We start from the raw sequence: 15741 nt of genomic DNA, 5'->3' as shown, positions 1-15741 counted from the left end.
CAAATTAATAGCTAAATAGATAGAACAAGAGAAACAGTGAGAGGAAAGAATGGGATTTGAGAAAGCTGTGCCAAAAGAAACAGCCAGATGCCATTGGGATTTATTTATAACTTTTCCAAATTTAAGAAGAAATATATAAATTCCACAGAGCGTTCTAAATTCCAGACGTGCTGCTGTTTTCCTCCACAAATCGCCTCCAAACGCTCACAGAACCAAGCACAAGTCTGTTCTTTTGTTTTGTTCTCCATCTGGAAAATTAAGAGTTATCTTCGGTGAACTGATAACGTGGAGCACATCTCCCCCTCCACCTCCCGAAAGCAAAGGGTACAACGTATGGGCCCGATGGACAGAGGAGTAACTTTATTGGCATCTTCTAGCTCTAGATTCCTACAGATTAGCCACCAGCACCACCCAGAAGACCAATGGAACGACTGAATTAGATAACATCACAGCAGGAGGAGAAAGTAAACTCAGGCAAGTGTTCTCACAGGTATGATTCACATACATTATAAAAATATGTGTATTTAAATAAAAAAACATTTTACCAAAGGCACAAATAAATAAATACATAAATCAACAAATAAATAAAGATCTACATTTGCACAGTTTAAACTGGGGAAAGTAACTTGTGATAATCACAGAGTGGTTTGTGAGAACAGGACCAAATATTTACAATAAGAGCCCCAAAAAGTGTCTTAATCTGTAGGCTGATCGTGATGAAGCACACTAAGGCCCTCTGTGTTAGACGACGGACTTATATAAACTCTACATGACCTCCTGGCAATCTGACTGTTTTTAAATAAAGATCTGAAGACAGGGTGCGGAAGACTGAGGGTCACTCTAATCAACTAGACACTGAGAGGGTCAGACACTCAGCGCATCTGTTCTCAACAACTACAGACACCAGCAGATTTCTGCCCGACACCTGTCTGTGCGCGTCTCTAGATGTCGTCATGTTTGGATGAGAGGAAAATATAAATGAAAACAAATGTGTATTTATATAGTGCAGTACAAGAGAGTGAGACAGTGAACTCCCGACCACCATTTCCTTGGACACAGTTTCCTCAAAGCGATGGCTCAAAACTTTAGCTATGCTGCAGACTGCAACATGATTTTCTCGCCCAAATGGGACCAACAGACTTTAATAATAATCATAATAATAATAATAGTAATAACAATAATGATCCCACTGTGTAGGTGTAATACCATGCTGAGTGGCATTTCAGTCCTATTAGAAGGCTAAAATACACTAATGGATTTTTTTAAAACATTTTAGTCAGACCTGTTTTTCAGAAATTCTAATTGCACAATCAGGGAGAAAAAGAAAATCTCATGTGTATTCTCCACACTGGCCATGGTAATTTGGCAATTAGTATGCGGTGAGAAATGTAATACTGAGGAATAGATTCAGAAAAGACTGTGGTTGTCTTCCTTATCTTACATCCTGGGCACATTTTTGAGTGACCCGGCTACTATGTAAACCTTTAATTAAAATCTATAGTGTAATAAACATAGAAAAAGACAATGTGGGACACAGAAAAAAAAAACATATTTTTTTTTGATGACTCAAGGAAAATGCCCATCCTGCTTCAAAATTCTGTTCAATTATGCCAGCGCCAGCGGCTCACCATTACTCACAAACACATCATTGTGATTACAATGGTTTCAAGGCTTCAATTAACTCAGCTTTTACAAATTATTCAATCATGGATGTGCCATTCAATTACCATTCACGTGAGATGGAAAATAAATTAAAACACTTTTTGCAATTCTTCCCCACCTTCTTCCTCTGCAGCTACACACGGACAACTGGCTGAGGAACGCTCCGGCCTTAGAGCCATCTTTTGGAAACGGGCGAAAACAATTCTCAAACACACTGCAATTCTTACATTTAAAACGTAAAGTAAATCCAATATTATTACTACAATAACGGCTACTTACAATTTTACTAATAGAGCAGTAGCAATAATAGAATAGTACAGAACATGCATCAGTGTTTGCACTTGCTCTATTGTACAATAGATCTATTCTATCGTGCCATCTGTCCTTGTTGTTGATAGATAGATAGATAGATAGATAGATAGATAGATAGATAGATAAATAGATAGGTAAATAAACAGATAGGCTGACAGGTAAATAAATAAATAAAATACAAAATCTCATGTCTAGAATGAAGGACCCTGTAAGGAATTGCCCCAAGGGCTGGCAGCTCAAGCACTGCCTTTCAAAACATGCCAGCGCAACCAACGCGATGCAGGATAGAGAGATGGACGTGACACTGACAGACTGCACATCAATCTCTGTCCACAGGCACACTCCTGGGCCAGCCGCCCCTGCCTGGGGGACCGCAGGCCGTAGAAAGTTATTTCACTCTCAGCACTGCACTCTGTGACCCAGCCTGCAGCTTCTCCCTGGTGTCAGCCAGGATGTACCGAAGACATTCCCTACAATCAGCTCCCTGACACCTTTAAAAGGTTTGAATGGAATTAGAAGGGATCGCTCTACTTAACTGAACTGCCCTGAACTGGAGAGACCAAGGGCATAGGAAAGGATGTTAAGTTACTGAATTAATACTAGGTTTGCATGACACGGGGCTGGACTAACACTCAGGGAATTTTCAAAGAAAGCAGGCGGTAGCGCTCAATGACTAGCGCTTTCACAGCTGTAGTCTACAGATTGCTGGCTTAGCATTGTGCCACACTTTAGCAAGTGCTGATGTTAAACTCCACATAATGAAGGATGTCATTTCCCAACAAAGCTTGCTAGCTTTTCTCAAAGGGGTGTATTACATTGTTCTGTACGCTGATGGCAGCAGACCTTTCAGTGGTGTCTGTTATTGGCAGGACAGGGCTTTTGGACCCTGGGTGCTCTGCTCCAGGGGAGCCTCAGCACAAATTCTCTCAAGATAACCCTCCTGGTAGGAATAAATGAATAAACAACTGCATAAACTTAAGGCGAAGGGAACCTGCCCGAGCTCTCTGAACTGAAAGCATTGCTGTGGAATCGCATCCTCACAGGACATGATGTTCTTGATGTAGCTCTAAACTGCATATTTGTAAGTGCTTTGAAATCACTTATTTCTCCAGGTAGTGTACATGAGTGGGAACGTTTCACCACTGCAGGTGGAGAGAAGTGATTAAATATGCAGTTATGCTCAGTGAGTGCAATGTAGATGTCAAGGGCTGACGGCCGCCACAGATTGCTTCCACCTTCCATCTGGATTGTGCTTGCAAGACTCCGAGACGCCCACACAGCACAGTTACTCAGTGTTTCTAATGGTAACAATGGCACTCAGAAAACAAAACCGCTTTAAAATGCTTACAGTGCTGATTTAGTTTTTTGTGTTGTATTTTTTGCACAAAGTACACTTTGGTTTGCTAACCCTCATCCCAGAGATACACAACTGGCTTCAAGACAGTTGTACACACATGCACACATATTCAATCATTATCTACACAAAAGAAATTCACATTGCCACACCCACAAGGATGAGCCCACACCACCCCCCCACACAGACACATTTTTTGCAGACGAATTTAAAAATCCTAGAATCGGATAAGTGATCTAACAGTACACACCAAACAAACATCTCTTATCAAAACTATTTACAGAAAGAAGTTTCAGAATTAAATCTTGGCAAGAGTTCTTTTAAAACATTTCCTCCAAAAACACAACTGATTTTATTTACTTCGACATCAACCAAAATACACAAGAACCAGGTGTCATTTTCTAAATTAAATCTTCCTGCTTGAGCCGCATATAAGCAATTCAGAGGTTAACAAAATAACACAGAAACAGGCTCTTGTGTGACTGTATGTTCTCAGGTGGGGGTAATTAAAAACACACCAGCACACAGGAGCCCCTGAACAGGCTTCTTCTAAACACGCTTTTGAGCAAAACGCTGCCTGGAGACCTTCACAATTGCAAACCTGGCTATTGATACACTGCACAGTGTCAGCACTAAAGAGGCAAGAAACCAGACAAAAAAACAGACTGAGACCCCTGCCCCACTGTTTCACACAGAAGCCACATTCCTCTAAACTCAAATCGAGCTAAATTCGCACACGTGGAGAGGCACACCTGCCGCAGTCTCTTTATTCTCCTTCTCCACTCAGGAGGTCATTCAATTTTGTATTTGTATTCTTCTTGTAAATAAATAAATCTCATTACCACAGGGGGGCTGGGGAAGGGGGAGGTTCAGTAAGCTGTTCGTGTCTGTCAAGTACACGGACGGGGACTGAGCAGCTTCAAAACCTTGCAAGTTAAATCTGGTGCATATCCTGTTTATTGGAGCTGGGAGAGAGAGTTTGGGGGGGTGGGGAGCACAGCGACAGGGGCGAAGGCTACAGGCCACCAGGGAGATTCGCAGGAGGCCCAGCAGAGCGCGAGACACACTGGGGAAGTGAGATTACACACCACAGCGGGAAGGGAAGTTTAAGCCTGTCCACTGTGGAATTTGTCACAGAAGCAGGACGTTTCACCTCGGCTGGCTCGGTTGGGGCTCTCTGTTCGTCACAAGGAGCTCCTCACACGAGACCGAGACCGGAGAGCGCAAGGCAGAAATCTGCATTTGTAATTATTTTAAGAGAGACGGATTCTCAGCAGTCAATAATCATTACTTATTAACGGCCTCATTTTTTTCAGGCATGTTTTACGATACTTACTAAATGCCTCGACAGCATAGGCTTTTAAACTTCAACATTTAATATAAATTAACACAGACAGGATTTTTTAACCTAGCAAACTTTGCCACTGTCAAGGCTGAAACATAAAAATAATAAAGATACATTTTTTCTCTCTCTATTATATAAACACAAACACTCACACATGTAGGAAAGGGATTATAAAAAAACTGCACTCGTCTGGTGCATGAACACCTCTGCTTGTGTTAACAGGGGGGATTTATATGCAGACTGGTAGGTCAGCTTCCAGAGACATCAGCCCTCAAGGGGGTTCAGCTTTGCACGACCTGACTGTGTCTTCAGGAGCTGCACGACAAAGACCAACAAAAGAGACCCACCCTGCCTCCCTCCCTATAATGCCCCGTGTGATTACTTCTTCTTTCTGAAACCGGGGAATGTGCTCCTCCACCTGCAACTCCAGCATCTCAGAAAGACACACAAATAGGTGCTGACCTAAAAACCTACATTTGCGGTGCACTGCATCAGCTGTAAACACTTACATGTACAACACATTCCCCCTCACACCAGGAGCTCTGCGTAATCGGGAAAATCAGCCACAGACTAAAAGACAAGCTTTCACCTAGATGGATGCATGGGGAATATTATGTTCAGCTGGAAAACCCACAGTTACTGCTGGCTGCAGTGAACTACATTTTTTAAACATGCTTGGTTCCCTGCACCAGCTGATCTCTGACCTAGAAAATGTACATTTAAACTAGAAGCTTTTATACGATTACACACAATTAAAAGGCAATATAAATTCCATAGCAAACCCCAGAATTCTCCAATGTGTAGTTACCAAAGGTTTGATTCCCACTTGGCCCTCTTTCAGAGCACATCAACCATCAGGACAGCTCAGTCTACTGTTAAACTCAATGTTATGTTTTACTTTTATAAAAAAACTGAACAATATTCCCTTAAGCCTAGCTGTCAAGAGTTCCTGACAAATGCATTCTTCTTAATAAAGAAACTTCAATATTAAAGTTCACATCTTTTGCTATTTTGAACCTGATGAACTGAAATCTAATATTACATTCTACAGGCAGAGTACAAGGGATGAATCTTGTCAGTAGCACCTATGTTGATTTGTACATAGGTGTTTGAAATGCTTGTTCTTTCTGACCATTTTCTGGTTGATATTTAGGCATCAGACCAGTCTGTGGGTTTGGCAAGGGTTAGGGTTAGATCATCCATGAAACGCTAAGAGTTTCAGATTGGGAATAACTTTATATTTTGGTGTTGGCTAGAGTTTTTACAAAACAGGACAAAACATATATATTTTTAATAAACTAATAAATAAAACACATTTCATAGGCCCCTGTAAAAGACTTTCAAATTGCTGGTGGAGTCGATGCTTAAATCCAATATGTCAGGATACAAAAAAAAACTCCCAGCCCACATCCCACCAGAGATGTCAACCCTAACTATAGTAGATTTACTGTATGCAAAACCTGCAGCAACTTAGTGTGGATCCTGTCCAACTTTCTGGGTGAGTGTCCCTCCTGCAATCCCTGAATATGTGCAGAACAACATTAAAAATATATAATAACTCATGCTGTTAATCCTCTGCAAGGGTTCCTCTTAACCCAGACAGTGTGCTTGGCCGGGTTCCAGTCCGACACCAGGCCACAGCTGTGCATGTCAGCCTGTAAAAAGGGGCTCGGTGTTACTGTTTCACTTCGCACCACTGTACACACGGCCCTCGTGGGGAATCGTCAGTATTCAGATGAGGCCCAGATGAACTGTTAATAGTGGCGTTTTTCAGATCGCACACACAGGCACTGTTTCTACTCTGCACTTTCCACCCCTTTCCAAAACACTCAGTGGGTATCTGTTGCCTCCTGCAACACCATCCACCTCACAGCTGTCCTTCCCGAGCGTCTATCCTCGCTCATGTCGGTTCCCGTGCTGTACAGTTACTTCAGTCTGTCAAGCTGCCCCCCTCATGGCTAATGCTCAGATGCACTGTTCTATATCAGAGCTTATTTTACCAGTTGTAAATTACAATGTTTATATACATATCATAATTTGCACACTTCTTTATTTTTCCTTCTCTCCTCCTCCTCCTCCTCCTCACATAAGCTCCAAGGAGGTAGGTACACCTGCAGTGGAGTTGCAGAAACACCTTTACACATCAGCCTAGCAGGAGAATGGATGGAGAAAACGCCCCAGGGTTTGGATTCATATTCGCCATCGCCTCTTTCACTGGCTAACAATGCGTCTTTTCATTAGCACCTTTCAAACACTACGCACCTATAATTGACACCACCGAGGCACTTTCCAGGATGAGAGATTGAAGGCGATGAAAAACAAAAACATGCCATCTCCTGTATTTAGACACTATCTTACACTATGTTTAATGGTGGCCATCCTTGCTCTGATTTCCAAGCAGGTAACTGACAGCGCACAGTGCTCTGGAGTTGTTGCTCTCATCTCTCTGATTAAGACAGTCAGGGCAGCACAACAGGAGCCGTTGTTCCATCGAGTGCACTGTATAATGAATGAAATCGATTGCATTTGCATACCCACACTCACAGTTGTGTCTGGATCTCCAGCAGCAATCTAGGAAGTATACGGTCATGAATATTCACAGTGTTATAAAACTTTTAAGCTGCTATAATTTTACGCCCCAATAAGATGACCATCCCGCTCAAACGCTACAGACATTTCTTGTTTGTTTGCTTGTCTGAAACGATTCATGATTTATTTAGCTTCCTGTTTGTTTGTTTGTTTTGCCATTTATAAAACGTTAAGACCCACGAAAATCAAAGATTATCCACCCACTCACAAACACAAATTCCTTCCAGCGTGGTTAGGACTGCTGATGAGCAAGCACCTCTGAAATCTTTTTTTGGGGGGTTAGAGAGAGGAAAAAACAAAACACAAGCAGGGTTCAAACTGGTGAAGGAAGATAAAGAACGGAAAAACAAAAAAGACAGACTTGTGATTGGCAAAGACTCTCCAGTTGCTCCTAATTCTGACCACTCACAGATTCTCACATCATCTTAACTCTGCACTATAAACACATCCACTTAGCCCATTTAATACGATTTTTTCTAGGACTACAACTGAAAAGAGTTAAATTCAACTCTATAATTAATTACAACACTGCCAGAACAGCATGCAAATATATATACAAAATAGCACTATTCCACAGAGGGAACAAAAGCAGATCAACTGTCTGGCACCAAGTTTTCATTCATCTAGCTGGTTCCAGTCTTGAATGCTGCCCTCAATTATGCTAAAATCTGCTCTTTTTCGACTTCTCTAGAGCAGGAAAACTCTCTGCGGTGATTCAATTACCAAAAGGCAGATCGAGGAGTCTGGTCTATACTCCACTTTTCTAAATGAAACAGAACTCCAGGAGGCAGCCTTACTGACATTTTTGTTTTTCTAAATCCATAACACTTTACATTTTCAAAAAGGAAAAACGAGGAGAAAAATCGCCCCAGAGAAGACTGTCAGGGGTGGCGGCGTATATAAAATTCAATACACTTTATTAATTGCGCCATTCCATCTCCTCGGGCTCTGGCTAAACAATTCAGATCGGCCCTGCAGGGAGCGGGAGACGGATGTTTTTGAAATGCTAAGGCTTCGGTGCCGCTGCTCTCGGGACTGCCGGGCCTGCAGCCTGATCTAGCCCTGCCATCATTACACACTTACCCGGCTCCCCTCCCCTGACACCGATCACAATCGCCTGTCAGTCAAGCTCTTCTTCACCGCAGATGCCTGGGATTTAGCAATTAAACTTATCACCGCTGCCATTCACACAAACACCAAGGCTATCTCCACTGCCCACACTGCGCTGAGAGGGGACTGTGCGCCGTGTCTCAGCCGGGAATCATCCCCAGCACAATTATACGCAGCGGCTTGATGTCAGTTGAATTTTAAAAATTGTTTATCTACGGTTTATTAAATAATCTTGTTTGAATCTTGCAGGGATGCTGTGCCTTTATGGAAACACTGTGATTTTACATTTTAAGCAGGACTACATCTTGCAGAAAGTGAAAGGCCAGCCTGTAAAGTGTAAATGGAGCAGAAGTGTGTGAGACCTGACTCCTCACCTTGATGTGAAGGGATTATGTGTTGGACGGTTTATTTGAATTTCTTTTTACATTGCCTTATTTCATTCTATGTTCATATAACTGCAAGAGGGAAAACAAGGTAAGATAAAACTACCTGTAATCTTCGTCAAACCACCTGTTGGAGCTGTTACAATCAGTTACATTTTCATGACTGTATATATATATATATATATATATATATATATATATAAAAAATCCAAATGCATTCAGAAGATAAGAAAGCCTCTGTGTGGCAATAGTACACAACAACAGAAGAGTACATGCGGTCCAGATGGTAAAGATGGAAGCTATGATACTGCAGTTCTCCCTGCCTCCCTCTGGTCTCTCTCTCTCTCTCATCATATGCCTCAAAAAAGCTTGCTGGTGAAGTTATTTGTCAGTGGCTGTCATTTCTAGGTGTATAAAACAATGAATAGAAAGTAGCTGCATTTATTATTTAAAACACACACACACACAAATAATTCTACACACCATAGGAAAAACACTCCAACACTGCAAATCAACAAAGATATTAACACATCGCCTTCAAGACATCCTGGACTTCGCCCAACCAAGAGAACAAGCAGCCTCCAGAAGTGGATATAACACAATGTATCATATACAAGTTGTCTGAGAAGTACTGAAAAAATGCAGGGAATATGAACCTCCTCTGTGCCTGGGCTTTATTGCCTGCCAGAAAACATTCGATTCAATACATACAAACCCAGTCATTGGAGCTCTAAGAAATCAACACATTGAGGAAACCTATATAACTCGTATTAAATATATCTACAACAATGCTACATCAACAATCCGACTCTACCAAGACACTGACAAGATCGAAAGCTGCAAAGGAGTATGTTAAGGAGATAGTCTCTCCGAAACTCTTCATGGCTCTCTCTTGAAGAAGTGTTCAAGACTTTGGACTGAAAAGAAAGAGGGATCAAGTTAAATAGAGCTTATTTTAACAACTTACAAATCTGCCAATAACATCGTCATATTTGCCATAACACCTAAAGACCAACAGCTTCAAATTCAAGAAAACTGGACTTGAGTACAACCAAATTCATGTTGAACAGCTTTGTGAAATATAAATCAAAAGTTATGTCTACCCTGCACAACAAATCGGAGGTCTTATGGAAGATATCAAAAGAAGAGTAAAAATAGGATGGAGTACATTTGGAAGAAACAGCACACTGATGAAAGGAAATCTACCCATTTGCCTGAAGAGAGAAGTATTTGGAAAAAAAAAAAAAAATGGAATCCGAGAACAAATGAAAATATGTGACATCATTGAAAGGGTGACAATGTTAAAATGGCAATGGGCCGGACACACCGCAAAAAGAACAAATCAACAATGGACAAAGGATGAAAAAAGACCTAGAAGATGACCTGGACAGACACTGGGACACTGTACATCAAAGCAAGTGGAAACATCTTGGAGAGCATCCAGCAGTGGATCAATAAAGGCTGATGACAGTGGTGATGATAATGATGATATACATTTAAACGGATCATGGCCTTCTCTCCGCTAGCACTATACAAGCAAGCACAGCTGAAACAAAAGCATAAATTATCTGAAAGCTGGCAAACTCTAAACCTTTAATTCCAGTCTTAGTGTTAATTAATAAAAACACACTTAAAGTCTGGAATATTGATGAGGCAGTGCACACAGAGCCTCGGACTGCTTCAGTGCTCATTTTTTAAATCATGCTCTATGGCTTGCATATAAAGAGACCAAAAACATGAAAAAAGAAAGGAACACCCTTTCTAATTAGATCCAACTGTAACTGTAAAGATGCTCTGCTATCAAGATGCATACACGTGGGGACAACTCATGAACCAAGGAGCATGTTTCCGCAGATTCGATTAATAGCCCCTTCTCCAAACGCTAGCCTAAAGACAGAGCTGCAGGATTAAGAGTCTGCGGGGGTTTAGCCGTGCCAATAACTCAATCTGACCCATAAACAGGCAGCAGGCCAGGGCAGCATTCCAAGTCTCACCCACCCCCCCAAAAAAGGGAGAAGAAACTGTCATACAATATACTCCTAATGAGGCTGATTTCCTTTCAGCCATATAAAAAAAATACTCCCAAAATCCAAATCTGTTTCCTTACCCCTCTCAATATGACAGCAGTGAGACCGGGAGGCTGGGACTGAATGCCACTGAGACAGGGACAGTCTCTCCGGGTCTCTTCTGATCTTTTCTCAACAACCAAATTGATAGGACTCGCTTATCAGTTTGGAAACTATAACCCAGGCCTACACATAGGTACGTTCAGAGATTTTGACACCACACACACACACACACACACACAAGCCTATTTATATTGACAGATGTATGTTTGTATTGAAAAAAACATCACTTTTAGATTTGTTTTCCCCCCCATATGTAACAACTGCATGCCAAAACGTATTCCAGTCATTCATCATGTGTAATAGGAAATAAAATGCCAACAGCAATGGCTGCCAGCCATGTGTACAATAGGACTGTGAAAAACCTCATCTCTCGCTTCAAAGAGCAAAATCTGCATCCAGCCCCTGTGCTTTTCTCCCGTTAGTTTGTTTTAAAGTCTCCTGATTTATGAAAGCATCTCTGTAACTGTTACTTTGACAGCCAAGTTCCCCCATATCACAGCAGGGTTATGGGGGGGGGGATTCGAGAGAAGGACTAAAACTTTTAAAAGTCATTAATCCAAACTAGCTAACAAAGGCGAAACATGTGTCCTTTCTCTTGTTTGTGTGTGTGTGTTGTGTGGTGGTTAAGCAGCCAGCCATGCAGAAAGTTCAGTTTTGTAATAATTTTAACAGCATGCCAGTTACTGCAATCTGAACCACTCTTTTAAAAGAATACTATCAGGATGTACATTTTGTAGTAATGCTATACTGCCGTCTTGAGTGAGTGCACGATGTACTGAGCAACGGCTGCTGTGATCTGCTCTGATCTGGGATTCAGAAACATATCGCTTGCATTTCACCCCGGACTTGCACCGTAGCATTGACACTGTAACGATGGAAATGTGATGTTTACTACAGATGAAAAGCCAAGCCGAGGTCAAGGCTTGGCAAGTTGAGAAGGAAACCCTGACATGCCAAGACAGCGATGCCCCCTAGGGCTGACACAATGCAGTTAGGTCCCAGAGTGAACAGCATCCTAATGCCTGCATCATCAATCAAAACATTAGCCAGGTTCACTTGGTGCAAAGTCACCTCTTCTGACCTCATCCTCCACCCCATCCCGAGGCACCTGTCCCACCTGTTAAATTGTGCGTGTGGGAGTGGGAGGGTATGTTGTAAGCCATCAGTGTCAGTGGGACAGCCCATGGCGTTATCTGACCACTGGCAATAATACATTGCATTGACCTTGCTCATCCAGTTTATTTGATGATGAAGTGCTACTCCTACTGCTATGATCAGAACAGACAAGTAGCTGGGAAATAGAAGTTGTAAGGCAGCAGCTGAGACTGATTCAGTTCACTTGGAGGCAGTAGCCACTGAGCAGAGTCCACTACAGCAAACACTGCCAACTTAAAGCACTTAAAAACCATCTACGGGACAACTATGCAAACGCAATTTAATTATACTATGTATTGCACTGCATTAAATAGACCGAATCACACACTTGAAATCCATCCTGAGCTTTCCCACGTTAGCTGATACATAACCTAATAGATGTGTTGTACCCTCATCCCAGAAAACTATCATTAATGACTTAATTGATTCATGAATTCATTCATAAGCAATACAACTGCATATGAAGTTGCAGTGTAGAACAAACACTTACCGAAAATCCAGCCCAGAAGGGACAGGAGTGTCGGACCCTGGGAGAGGTAGTAAGTGCCAAGGCTGCGAAACTCACTGCCAGTATCAGACTGCCCAGGACCATCTGAGCCACTCCGAGGGACAGCATGATCCGCGTCCGGGTCCGAAACTCCCGCAGTCTCGTTAAGCTGCGGGACAGAGATGCGGGGCTCAGCGAGTGCCCCACTGGCATCGCACTCACTGGCATTGTTGGTGGTGGTGGTGGTGGTGTTTGGCAACAAGCAATTTAAAGCAATCCTGTCATAGGACACAAGAGCAGCGGCATCCAGACCCGACTCGGCGTGGCCGGCCTCCTACACAGCCCCCAACTCAGCGCTCACAATGGGAGCCAGCGCAGCCCGGGCTCTGCGTGTCCAGACCCGAGGATGGCTGCGCAACATCGGTCTCCCGCACGGAGCACCGCAGAGACGTGGACGCCGGCAGGCGTGGAAATGGAGACCAGATTCGCTCTCGCTTTGGTTTTAGTTGAATGTATCTTTGTAAAAGCAAAAGCGGGGTAGAAGGCAAGTTACAAACGTGCTGTAAGATCCCAGTCCGTCTGCTCCCCTTCCCAGCGCAACCACAGCAGCGCCGTAAATAGACGCATAAGCACATACACATAAAAGCATGTATTGAATTGCAAAAAAACCCTAAAAACCGTAGTCTCGAAGAATGCAGCTCATTCAGTCACATCGCAGCGCCCCGTTTCGTGTCTTTCTCGGCTCATGCAATGCAATCCAATGTGAAGTGTCCTGTAGCATCGCTGTCCTCGCTGACAGGAGCTGCAGAGCGCGGTGTGGGGGGGACATGCAACTCCTTTGGAGAAGAAAAAGGCAACGGGAAAAAAGGTGTTGGAGGGGGTGCGGGTAGGGGGAGAGAGGAGAACAGAAAACCCAGCGAGTCCAATGTTGCGTGTTTTTGCTGCAGCCTCTGCTGCTCCGGCTCTCGGCCACCGTGTATCCGTGCGCTGAGCGGCGGCGCTGCAGCCCAGAGTCGCTACCGGAGCGGAGCGGCGTGCGGGGACAGGCGAGGCAGGACGGGTGGGAAGGATCCTGCAGGGAGGTGCAGGAGAAAGCATGCAAGAGGTGGCTAGTGCAGCCTGCTCGTAGTAGTAGTAGTGGTGTTGTACGTGAGGATGATTTAGTCACGCTGGTGATCGGATGCAGAGGCGCTCGGTATTGCTGTGTGTTTAAACGCTTAAACCACAGTATCTGCGGGTTTATTGGCGTTAGATGAAGCGCATCGCCGGCAGGAGCCTCGACTCGCGGCTGCAGTGATGCTGTCACATGCGCTCGGCCGGTTACTGGTAGCAACACAAAATACACAATCGCATCGATTCTCATAAGACACTGTTTAGTGACGACAACCAAAACAGTCATCTGAAGTAATCAATGACATAAGGGCCTCCTTTTAATGCCAGGGAGGCCAATACATTGTTGCCTTCAATGACCATGAACATCCAGGTGCACTGGGGCAGTTGTGACTCACAGAGTGAAAGCTCGGTAAGGGTGTCTGCTAATAAATCAAACATAATGTAAAATTCCAACCCAAAGACAAGGCGAGTTCATACTCCCACATAAAACAACTCAAGAGCTGCAGCAAGTGCATTGTGTTGATATTTCAATTCGAGCGAAAGCAATAACAAAGCAATGACATGTTCAGATCAAATATGTTTTTGCTTGGGCTGCAATCTATTAATCAGTGTCATTGGTCATTTCACACTCTGTAATAATATATCCATTTCTGTCCCTGCACATTGTGACTTGTGTTTGTACTGCTACACAGTGTGCACAGTCACCACCCCATCTCCAGGCACGAGTTGTCCTAGACTGTGCTCTCCATGGTGCACCGCCCTGGCAAGGACCCCACAAACTGCATCCTGAATTGATCTCTGTGAGATGCATATAGCTAACAGCCGAGCAGCCCAGCCCAGTCCAGTATAGTAAATTACAGTAAAGTACAGAACAGTCAAGTACAACACAGTACAGTGCAGAGGAGCCCAATACAGGGCAGGCAAATACAACACAATAGAGCACAATGCAGTACAGCGCCGGATTAGCTGAAGATCCTGAGCCTGCACAGCTCCTGGAAGTCTTAATTTCAGCCTTTGTCAAGCAGGCAGCTTGTGTTCTTTTGAAGCGTGCATCTAAGGTATGGCCCAGGGGCTCCTCTGCCGCCACCCACGATGCAGGAGTCCCAGCCCCCTCCCCATGCACTGCAGCACAGCTACAGACCTCGTCTCAGCCACCCTGCCGTGGGGAGAGGGGAGCTGGGGGGGGCGTCTTGGAAATGCACGCCCTTACCACCTCTCGATCACCCTTTGTTGATGAGACTTGTCTGAAGGACAGGGCAAGGCTCTCACTCATCCAAGGACCACCTTTCAAATTTCACTAACGGCCTCTGACGACACTGGGAATGATGATGACCAAGAACAAAAACACACCATTAATATGGAGGGACAGATGAGCATTTTGCAGTTGGCGTCAAAGTCCACGCTGCCTGTGCTGTTAATCTCACATCCAGTTAGTGAGAAGGTGACACCCTCCCCCTTTGCCACTTCCTACACTCTTAATACTGCCATTATTGTTGATGATTGTTTACAGGGATTAAGAAACTCTCAGGCCTGTATTATTTAAGAAACAGGTTCTTGCCAAATGTGGTATGCAAGCAAAATCTAATCGTAACTATACTTTTTAAAGAAGTATACTTTTTTGTGTGTGTGTGTGTGTATGGGGGTTGTATTTCTTGCTAATTTATTTTAGAAAAGTAAGGTATGATTGGTTTATTCCTTATGCTGCAGACCCAGGCTTTAGGAGTTTGCATTTTGTACTAGGCACCAATATACGTATTCATTAGTCTTTTGGCCATGGCTATAAAAATGAGGATTGTTTGAACACTGCAGTCAGAGGGCTGCTGTGATGGTGTGAGATCGGCCTGCTCCAGGCTCTTTGTTTCTACTTCGGTTGGGTAATCCACAATGTTCACAGGAACACATGACATTATGAATACAGCTGCCCCGCACTATTCCCTGTAGGAAACACCGCGTGCAGAGTCTCATTTGCCTGCTGACCCTTATCTCAGTGGGAATCGGGGCTGCAGTGTAATATACAATGTTTAATCACAGAGTGTTTTTCAGCTCGTTTAATTTTTGTTGTGGGCTTCACACATGCTGTAAAACACTTTTATGTTTGTGCA

General features: G+C 43.5%; 1 protein-coding gene across 1 annotated transcript in view; it reads right to left on the bottom strand.

Annotated features, from left to right (window-relative positions):
- Nucleotides 1-13380, bottom strand: part of fam189a1 (family with sequence similarity 189 member A1) — a 127020-nt gene extending 113640 nt beyond the window's left edge. The window contains exon 1 of the mRNA XM_066701274.1: nt 12530-13380. Within this exon, the coding sequence (XP_066557371.1) occupies nt 12530-12754 (225 nt within the window). The 5' untranslated portion in view covers nt 12755-13380. The remainder of the gene's footprint in view (nt 1-12529) is intronic.
- Between the last annotated feature and the right edge of the window lie 2361 nt (nt 13381-15741).

The sequence above is a fragment of the Amia ocellicauda genome, chromosome 4 (assembly GCF_036373705.1).
Source record: "Amia ocellicauda isolate fAmiCal2 chromosome 4, fAmiCal2.hap1, whole genome shotgun sequence".
In the NCBI taxonomy this organism is placed as follows: domain Eukaryota; kingdom Metazoa; phylum Chordata; class Actinopteri; order Amiiformes; family Amiidae; genus Amia; species Amia ocellicauda.
This window is presented reverse-complemented; position numbering and strand designations above follow the sequence as displayed.